Source organism: Herpailurus yagouaroundi, unplaced genomic scaffold, assembly GCF_014898765.1.
Source record: "Herpailurus yagouaroundi ecotype Mexico unplaced genomic scaffold, PumYag 222, whole genome shotgun sequence".
Lineage (NCBI taxonomy): Eukaryota > Metazoa > Chordata > Mammalia > Carnivora > Felidae > Herpailurus > Herpailurus yagouaroundi.
The window spans coordinates 3,180,673-3,191,295 of record NW_024412453.1 but is presented as its reverse complement, the minus strand read 5'-3'; the positions used below and the strand labels follow the sequence as shown (position 1 = coordinate 3,191,295).

The following is a 10,623-nucleotide window of genomic DNA, read 5'->3' as shown; positions in this document are numbered from 1 at the left end:
CCCATGGGTTCCTGTTGAGTTTCTCAGGATCCACATAAGAGTGAAACCATATGGTATCTGTCTTTCTCTGTATGGCCTATTTCACTTAGCATCACACTCTCCAGTTCCATCCACGTTGCTACAAAAGGCCATATTTCATTTTTTCTCATTGCCACGTAGTATTCCATAGTGTATATAAACCACAATTTCTTTATCCATTCATCAGTTGTTGGACATTTAGGTTCTTTCCATAATTTGGCTATTGTTGAGAGTGCTGCTATGAACATTGGGGTACAAGTGCCCCTATGCATCAGTACTCCTGTGTCCCTTGGATAAATTCCTAGCAGTGCTATTGCTGGGTCATAGGGTAGGTCTATTTTTAATTTTCTGAGGAACCTCCACACTGCTTTCCAGAGCGGCTGCACCAATTTGCATTCCCACCAACAGTGCAAGAGGGTTCCCGTTTCTCCACATCCTCTCCAGCATCTATAGTCTCCTGATTTGTTCATTTTGGCCACTCTGACTGGCGTGAGGTGATATCTGAGTGTGGTTTTGATTTGTATTTCCCTGATAAGGAGCCACGCTGAACATCTTTTCATGTGCCTGTTGGCCATCCGGATGTCTTCTTTAGAGAAGTGTCTATTCATGTTTTCTGCCCATTTCTTCACTGGGTTATTTGCTTTTCGGGTGTGGAGTTTGGTGAGCTCTTTATAGATTTTGGATACTAGCCCTTTGTCCGATATGTCATTTGCAAATATCTTTTCCCATTCCGTTGGTTGCCTTTTAGTTTTGTTGGTTGTTTCTTTGCTGTGCAGAAGCTTTTTATCTTCATAAGGTCCCAATAGTTCATTTTTGCTTTTAATTCCCTTGCCTTTGGGGATGTGTCGAGTAAGAGATTGCTACGGCTGAGGTCAGAGAGGTCTTTTCCTGCTTTCTCCTCTAGGGTTTTGATGGTTTCCTGTCTCACATTCAGGTCCTTTATCCATTTTGAGTTTATTTTTGTGAATGGTGTGAGAAAGTGGTCTAGTTTCAACCTTCTGCATGTTGCTGTCCAGTTCTCCCAGCACCATTTGTTAAAGAGACTGCCTTTTTTCCATTGGATGTTCTTTCCTGCTTTGTCAAAGATGAGTTGGCCATACGTTTGTGGGTCTAGTTCTGGGGTTTCTATTCTATTCCATTGGTCTATGTGTCTGTTTTTGTGCCAATACCATGCTGTCTTGATGATGACAGCTTTGTAGTAGAGGCTAAAGTCTGGGATTGTGATGCCTCCTGCTTTGGTCTTCTTCTTCAAAATTACTTTGGCTATTCGGGGCCTTTTGTGGTTCCATATGAATTTTAGGATTGCTTGTTCTAGTTTCGAGAAGAATGCTGGTGCAATTTTGATTGGGATTGCATTGAATGTGTAGATAGCTTTGGGTAGTATTGACATTTTGACAATATTTATTCTTCCAATCCATGAGCAGGGAATGTCTTTCCATTTCTTTAAATCTTCTTCAATTTCCTTCATAAGCTTTCTATAGTTTTCAGCATACAGATCTTGTACATCTTTGGTTAGATTTATTCCTAGGTATTTTATGCTTCTTGGTGCAATTGTGAATGGGATCAGTTTCCTTATTTGTCTTTCTGTTACTTCATTGTTAGTGTATAAGAATGCAACTGATTTCTGTACATTGATTTTGTATCCTGCAACTTTGCTGAATTCATGGATCAGTTCTAGCAGACTTCTGGTGGAGTCTATCGGATTTTCCATGTATAATATCATGTCATCTGCAAAAAGCGAAAGCTTGACTTCATCTTTGCCAATTTTGATGCCTTTGATTTCCTTTTGTTGTCTGATTGCTGATGCTAGAACTTCCAGCACTATGTTAAACAACAGCGGTGAGAGTGGGCATCCCTGTCGTGTTCCTGATCTCAGGGAAAAAGCTCTCAGTTTTTCCCCGTTGAGGATGATGTTAGCTGTGGGCTTTTCATAAATGGCTTTTATGATCTTTAAGTATGTTCCTTCTATCCCGACTTTCTCAAGGGTTTTTATTAAGAAAGGGTGCTGGATTTTGTCAAAGGCCTTTTCTGCATCGATTGACAGGATCATATGGTTTTTCTCTTTTTTTTTGTTAATGTGGTGTATCACGTTGATTGATTTGCGAATGTTGAACCAGCCCTGCATCCCAGGAATGAATCCCACTTGATCATGGTGAACAATTCTTTTTATATGCCGTTGAATTCGATTTGCTAGTATCTTATTGAGAATTTTGGCATCCATATTCATCAGGGATATTGGCCTGTAGTTCTCTTTTTTTACTGGGTCTCTGTCTGGTTTAGGAATCAAAGTAATACTGGCTTCATAGAATGAGTCTGGAAGTTTTCCTTCCCTTTCTATTTCTTGGAATAGCTTGAGAAGGATAGGTATTATCTCTGCTTTAAACGTCTGGTAGAACTCCCCTGGGAAGCCATCTGGTCCTGGACTCTTATTTGTTGGGAGATTTTTGATAACCGATTCAATTTCTTCGCTGGTGATGGGTCTGTTCAAGCTTTCTATTTCCTCCTGATTGAGTTTTGGAAGAGTGTGGGTGTTCAGGAATTTGTCCATTTCTTCCAGGTTGTCCAATTTGTTGGCATATAATTTTTCATAGTATTCCCTGATAATTGTTTGTATCTCTGAGGGATTGGTTGTAATCATTCCATTTTCATTCATGATTTTATCTATTTGGGTCATCTCCCGTTTCTTTTTGAGAAGCCTGGCTAGAGGTTTATCAATTTTGTTTATTTTTTCAAAAAACCAACTCTTGGTTTCATTGATCTGCTCTACAGTTTTTTTAGATTCTATATTGTTTATTTCTGCTCTGATCTTTATTATTTCTCTTCTTCTGCTGGGTTTAGGCTGCCTTTGCTGTTCTGCTTCTATTTCCTTTAGGTGTGCTGTTAGATTTTGTATTTGGGATTTTTCTTGTTTCTTGAGATAAGCCTGGATTGCAATGTATTTTCCTCTCAGGACTGCCTTCGCTGCGTCCCAAAGCGTTTGGATTGTTGTATTTTCATTTTCGTTTGTTTCCATATATTTTTTAATTTCTTCTCGAATTGCCTGGTTGACCCACTCATTCGTTAGTAGGGTGTTCTTTAACCTCCATGCTTTTGGAGGTTTTCCAGTCTTTTTTCTGTGGTTGATTTCAAGCTTCATAGCATTGTGGTCAGAAAGTATGCATGGTATGATTTCAATTCTTGTAAACTTATGAAGGGCTGTTTTGTGACCCAGTATATGATCTATCTTGGAGAATGTTCCATGTGCACTCGAGAAGAAAGTATATTCTGTTGCTTTGGGATGCAGAGTTCTAAATATATCTGTCAAGTCCATCTGATCCAATGTCTCATTCAGGGCCCTTGTTTCTTTATTGACCGTGTGTCTAGATGATCTATCCATTTCTGTAAGTGGGGTGTTAAAGTCCCCTGCAATTACCACATTCTTATCAATAAGGTTGCTTGTGTTTATGAGTAATTGTTTTATATATTTGGGCGCTCCGGTATTCGGCGCATAGACATTTATAATTGTTAGCTCTTCCTGATGGATAGACCCTGTCACTATTATATAATGTCCTTCTTCATCTCTTGTTACAGCCTTTAATTTAAAGTCTAGTTTGTCTGATATAAGTATGGCTACTCCAGCTTTCTTTTGGCTTCCAGTAGCATGATAAATAGTTCTCCATCCCCTCACTCTCAATCTAAAGGTGTCCTCAGGTCTAAAATGAGTCTCTTGTAGACAGCAAATAGATGGGTCTTGTTTTTTTATCCATTCTGATACCCTATGTCTTTTGGTTGGCGCATTTAATCCATTTACATTCAGTGTGATTATAGAAAGATGTGGGTTTAGAGTCATTGTGATGTCTGTATGTTTTATGCTTGTAGTGATGTCTCTGGTACTTTGTCTCACAGGGTCCCCCTTAGGATCTCTTGGAGGGCTGGTTTAGTGGTGACAAATTCCTTCAGTTTTTGTTTGTTTGGGAAGACCTTTATCTCTCCTTCTATTCTAAATGACAGACTTGCTGGATAAAGGATTCTCGGCTGCATATTTTTTCTGTCTAGCACACTGAAAATCTCGTGCCAATTCTTTCTGGCCTGCCAAGTTTCAAAAGAGAGATCAGTCACGAGTCTTATAGGTCTCCCTTTATATGTGAGGGCACGTTTACCCCTTGCTGCTTTCAGAATTTTCTCTTTATCCTTGTATTTTGCCAGTTTCACTATGATATGTCGTGCAGAAGATCGATTCAAGTTACGTCTGAAGGGAGTTCTCTATGCCTCTTGGATTTCAATGCCTTTTTCCTTCCCCACTTCAGGGAAGTTCTCAGCTATTATTTCTTCAAGTACCCCTTCAGCACCTTTCCCTCTCTCTTCCTCCTCTGGGATACCAATGATGCGTATATTATTTCTTTTTAGTGTATCACTTAGTTCTCTAATTTTCCCCTCATACTCCTGGATTTTTTTATCTCTCTTTTTCTCAGCTTCCTCTTTTTCCATAACTTTATCTTCTAGTTCACCTATTCTCTCCTCTGCCTCTTCAATCCGAGCCGTGGTGGTTTCCATTTTGTTATGCATTTCGTTTAAAGCGTTTTTCAGCTCCTCGTGACTGTTCCTTAGTCCCTTGATCTCTGTAGCAAGAGATTCTCTGCTGTCAGCTATACTGTTTTCAAGCCCAGCGATTAATTTTATGACTATTATTCTAAATTCACTTTCTGTTATATTATTTAAATCCTTTTTGATCAGCTCATTAGCTGTTGTTATTTCCTGGAGATTCTTCTGAGGGGAATTCTTCCGCTTGGTCATTTTGGATAGTCCCTGGCATGGTGAGGACCTGCAGGGCACTTCCCCTGTGCTGTGGTGTATAACTGGAGTTGGTGGGCGGAGCCGCAGTCAGGCCTGATGTCTGCCCCCAGCCCACTGCTGGGGCCACAGTCAGACTGGTGCGTGCCTTCTCTTCCCCTCTCCTAGGGGCGGGATTCACTGTGGGGTGGGGTGGCCTGTCTGGGCTACTTGCACACTGCCAGGCTTGTGATGCTGGGGATCTGGCGTCTTAGCTGGGGTGGGTAGGCAAGGTGCTCAGGGGCAGGAGGGGCAGGCTTAGCTTGCTTCTCCTTAGGTGATCCACTTCAGGAGGGGCCCTGTGGCAGCAGCAGGGAGTCAGATCCGCTGCCGGAGGTTTGGCTCCGCAGAAGCGCAGAGTTGGGTGTTTGCGCGGAGCGAGCAAGTTCCCTTGCAGGAACTGGTTCTCTTTGGGATTTTGGCTGGGGGATGGGCGGGGAAGATGGCGCTGGCGAGCGCCTTTGTTCCCCACCAAACTGAGCTCTGTCGTCCGGGGGCTCAGCAGCTTTCCTTCCCTTTGTCCTCCAGCCTTCCCGCTTTCTGAGCAGAGCTGTTAACTTATGACCTCCCAGCCGCTAAGTCGCGCTTGCTGTCGGAACACAGTCCGTCAGGCCCCTCCGCTTTTTGCAAGCCAGATTCGGGGGCTCTGCTTGGCCAGTGAGCCGCCCCTCCGCCCCGGCTCCCTCCCGCCAGTCCGTGGAGCGCGCACCGCCTCGCCGCCCTTCCTACCCTCTTCAGTGGGCCTCTCGTCTGCGCTTGGCTCCGGCGACTCCGTTCTTCTAATCCTCTGGTGGTTTTCTGGGTTATTTAGGCAGGTGTAGGTGGAATCTAAGTGATCAGCAGGACGCGCGGTGAGCCCAGCGTCCTCCTACGCCGCCATCTTCCCTGGAACCCGGGTAGCCATATTCTTGAAATGAATGTATAAACATTCAGATCCGGTTTTGTCTGTTTGGTTTTATTACGCCAGTTCAAGTCTACTTTTCAGTGTATATAATCCTTATTGGTGTGTGTGCATGGCATCTTTGGTCTCTATATTCAAATCACACTTTGAGTGGGAGTCCATCTACCTCATAAAAGTCAGAGGGTATTCAAAAGGATTCTGTAGGAAGAAGCCTGGCATATGCTTCTGCGTGACCTGAAATGAGAGGAAAATGACTCACTTCTTTAGAGAAGTTCTTTCACCAAACTAATATCCACTGAGCTTATGCTGTGCATGTCACTTGGGGTTTCATTTTAGGGGACAGCGTACTGTGTTAAGTAAGGTCTACGTGACCTTTTACAACCGAACTTAATCACTCTGAAGTACGATTTCTCAATCTTAGCAGTATTAACAGGTTGTACTGGATAGTTCTGTGTGGTGAGGGCTGTTCTATGCGTTGTGGGGTGTTCAGCAGCATCCCTGGCCTCTACCCATAGCATCTCTATTTAGTGGTGGCAAGCAAAAATGTCTCCAGACATTGCCAAATGTCCCCTGGGGGACAAAACTGCCCTTTGTTGAGAACCACTGCTCTAAGGCCTCAGTCTCATTGACTCTAAAATGGGGTCACTAACATGAAGCTCATAAGGTTACTGTGAAGACTCAAGGTGATGATTGTGTATATATGGAGCATCTTCCACACAATCGGGGAAAGGATCCACACAAACTCCTTAACATATGGAGCTGAGGAAGGAACTTGTATGTAATCCTTAAAAAAAATTTTTTTAAATGTTTTTATTTCTGAGACAGAGACAGAGCATGAGTTGGGGAGGGGCAGAGAGAAAGGGAGACACAGAATCTGAAGCAGGCCCCAGGCTCTGAGCTGTTAGCACAAAGCACGACGAGGGGCTCGAACTCACAAACCGCGAGATCATGACCTGAGCCGAAGTCTGACGCTTAACTGACTGAGCCACCCAGGTGCGCCCGTGATATTGAAGACACCGGGGTTTTCCAACTGTGCTTCATTTTGACCTTCCGCCATGGTATTCCACTCGCTTTACCCATCTATATTTTATCTCCTATCTCTGGGCCTACATGATGTGTTCCATGAGGGAAGCAACCAAGTTCTATCCATTTACATTCTTCTATATCATGTACTAGTAAATATCTGAGTAACTAATAAAAGGTCACTGTAGACTGCTTTAATATAAAACAGCAAGTGATGTTTTCACTTTAGGATACCTGTGCTAGGAACGCTCTCCTTCTTTTTTCCCACTGCCTACCCTGCTTTCTTCTTCCACTTGTAAAACTCCTATTCATCCCTCAAAACCCATCCTTTATGCCTTCAGGAAGTATTCCATGATCACCCCCTACCCCATCCCTGAGATTTAATCACTGCATTGCCTTTCGACTTTATAAATGTTTCCCTTGCTGAATTTATGACTGTACTGTCATTTATTTCTTTATATATATTTTTTCCTTTGTGGACTGTGAGCCACTTGAAGGTAGGAATTGTATCTTCGTTTTTTATAATATCTGTCATGGTGACCAGCATTAGTAAGAGCTCAATGTTTGTTGAAAGAATGATTGAGTAAATAAATGAATGGAGGTGGAACCAGAAGAGCAGAGGGGTGGAGTAGGATACTGGACATTTATAACTACAAAGCTTCCTCCCAGAAATACCTGTCAGGTAAGTCAGAGCATCAAATGGCACCTCCTTGTAGTCGTTCAGAAACATCTGGATCTGCCACATACTAATCCGCAGGTCAGATTCATTGAATTCATAAGGAATATTCCAGCCTGCACAAAGCATAGAAGAATTAGAGACTTCAGTGCCAAGACTCATAATTCCACTCAGACATTGAGCTGTAGAGTTAAGCATCATGTGGAGCAGCAGCCTCTTTCAGTCCCATGAATATCAAGTACCAGGCCAACTATTAGCCCTGACATTTACTGCCAATGTGGGAGCCATTCTGCCTGAGAAAACATCCATTCTAAAATCAATTTTCTTATGGATCTCCCCATTTGTTAAGGTAGATGTTAATATGCTGGGATTTGTGGAATGAGAATAATTCACCCTGGCTGGAATACTGTGGTAACGCACAGGGTTCCAAAAATAACACTAAAGCATAGCTAGAGAGCAATATCTTATGATTAGGCAACAGAACTAAATCAGCTTGGAGAATTCCCCTCATCATGCTCATGGGAAAAATGGGATGGCCAGCCTTGAAGAAACTATCAAGGGTATTTTCAAGGGTATAATGATAAATGCCCAGAGGGGCTGGAAAAGTGACATAAATATGTGAAGTGGGCACAGTGTAAGACAGCAGAGTTCAGTGGGATGTGTGCTCAGCAGGGACATTTAATTTCCTCCTGCACATTACATTCAAATAAAAATTTAGCAAAATAAAAAATTCGTGTTCTGGCAAAAAAAACACAACTGGCCTGTTGGCTCCAAGCCAAACTCTTACATGGATTTTTGGAGATCTGGCATGGGTGGGAGAACAGTGGTGGGAGAATATGGTATATGAAACAGAGATGTGGTGGGAGTGTCCAGCCCAGGCTGTGTCATCCCTGTACCCCTCAGTGGAATGGTCAGGTGGTCTGGGAAGCTAACAGGGGCTGTGGGTGGTGGGAGAAGGAAAGGAAGAAGATGCTCAGAGACAATCGCCAAGAGGACAGTTTGCCTCCATATTTAAGCCAAAAGAACAGCTGAAAATGCATCACCTTGGGCCATTTCAAGGCTGTTGAACAAAATCAGAGGTAGCCCAACCTTTAAACCATGTGGATATGGAATCTGTATTTAGCAGTTGGATGTTCTGCTCTAACAAGAGCATTAAGTTAAGATAAAGTAGTAAGTTAGGCCATGGACAGGATATGTTAATAATGAAATTTATTTTTAGTTTTTCAAAAAGAAGCACAGGCAAATGTCCCAGTTGTACTTCCTTCATTGTTATGCACATGTTTAGAGAACTACTCAAAATTTCATAAATTACCTGGTGACAACTCCCTGGAAAATGGCCATTGTACCTAAGATAGGCAAATACTCACCAAAGGGAAGGGCTTACAATTTTTTCATTAACATATTACTTCAATAATTAGGAGACCTCTAATTTTGGAGCAACATCTCTTTTCTTGACATTGATAGTGACCTAATTATAGGGTTGTCAAATTTATCAAATAAAAATACAGGACAGTCAGTGAAATTTTAATTTCACTTAAACAAATCATGTTTAGTCTAAGTATGTCCCAAATATTACATGGAATATACTTATACAGCATTTTACTGGCAACCTTATCGGAGTATAAACTTGAACACATACCTGCATTTGTCTGTGATCTGTGCCCCAGCAGCCCAGGTACACTGTCATCGCTTACCTAAGGGTCCAAAGTTTCTCCTTTCTTGAACAATGGCGTGGAAGAAACATAGCCCGAACAACAGCTTCTGCCATATGACTGCCTTTGTACAGCTTTGGAAAAACACGGGGTCCGAGATGGGGTCATTGAGATAGGAGCGCAAAAGGTTGGCCCGCAGCCCTTTGGGAGGCTCATTGGTCATTTTGATCCCATTTTGGAGAATGCTGACTGGAAATTTCTCTGATGGATAGCTGGTTAACCAGAGTCTGGAAGAACAACAGATCTAACTATTTAGAGCAATGCAGTAAGTTATATTAAAAAGCGATAACAAAAAATAATAGCCACCATTTATTAAGCACTACTGGATGCCAAACCCCATGATAAGAATTTAATGTATGTCCCTTCCTTGACCCTCTCAGCCACCCTATGTGAAGGGATTAGCTATTCCCTTATACCAGGGAGGAAACGGAGGCATGCAGAGGTCAACTGGATTTTTCAAGGACACACCACTTAGAAGCAACTGAAATGGGATGTGAACTCAGGGCTCCTTGACTCCAAAGGCCATCTTAAACACCACACCATATTCCTCCCCTGCAAGACTACCTGAGAATCTACTAGGTCAGTACGATACCTGGCACCCCAGGAGTTGCCAGGAGGGAAGGGAAGAGGCCATAAACAGGTAGATTGAAGTCCGACTTCAGGCTGCAGTTAGGTGATATTTAGCTCATACCATGCAAACCAACACAAGGCTACAACATAGTTTGAAGTAGCTGCCAACTTTTAAAAAAACTGGGACTTTCTTTTAAAATTCTAGATTCCCATCTTCCCTTTAAAATAATGAGAAAATCCGAACACAAGGGGCCTGTACTCCTGCATGGCAATAGTCACTTGGTATTAGGTAGTCACTGCTCTTCTCTAAAGGTCATGCATGGGCCTCTAGTTCACTGCAGTCCCCACCACTCTCCGTTGATGTCCAACACTGAGGCTGACTGCCCATGATGACTGCCACTGTACTGTGGGAACTGGAATATCTCCTGTGGCCAAGTCCTCTTCATTCATATATGTTATTCCTGGCTCCTATAGGCACTTGGGGTAATAACTTTTGTGTTAGGATCATATTACAGAAGACCATAATATCAGCATAAATAATTTTTTGTTCAATGTTCATTGTATCATTGATGGTGCTTAATCAAGCCACCATCCCAAACCAAACAGAATTCTTGAAACTAATTGGATTCCTTTAAACTCTTCTATGGATTTTATAGGAGTCTTACATGTATATAATAAACCATTGCCTAATCTGGCTTTGTAAATAAACACCAAACACTTTCCTATTTTCAGGCAAACATGACTAAAATGAAAATAACCAGGGGCACCTGAGTTAAGCATCTGACTTTTGCTCAGGTCATGATCTCATGGCTTGTGAGTTCAAGCCGTGGGTCGGGCTCTGTGCTAATAGCTCAGAGCCCGGAGCCTGCTTTGGATTCTGTGTCTCCCTCTCTCTCTGCCCCTCCCCCACTTGT

At 42.5% G+C, this 10,623-nt stretch overlaps 1 protein-coding gene across 2 annotated transcripts in view; it reads right to left on the bottom strand.

Annotated features, from left to right (window-relative positions):
- Positions 1-10,623, bottom strand: part of DNAH3 (dynein axonemal heavy chain 3) — a 176,612-nt gene that overhangs the window by 11,498 nt on the left and 154,491 nt on the right. For both annotated transcript variants that reach the window (XR_005785574.1, XM_040458819.1), the window contains exons 55-56: positions 9,122-9,366; positions 7,427-7,543 (exon numbers count right to left, since the gene is read on the bottom strand). Coding sequence is in view for 1 of the 2 variants with exons in the window: in XM_040458819.1 (XP_040314753.1) it covers positions 7,427-7,543; positions 9,122-9,366 (362 nt within the window). In the remaining variant the exon portion in view is untranslated. The remainder of the gene's footprint in view (positions 1-7,426; positions 7,544-9,121; positions 9,367-10,623) is intronic.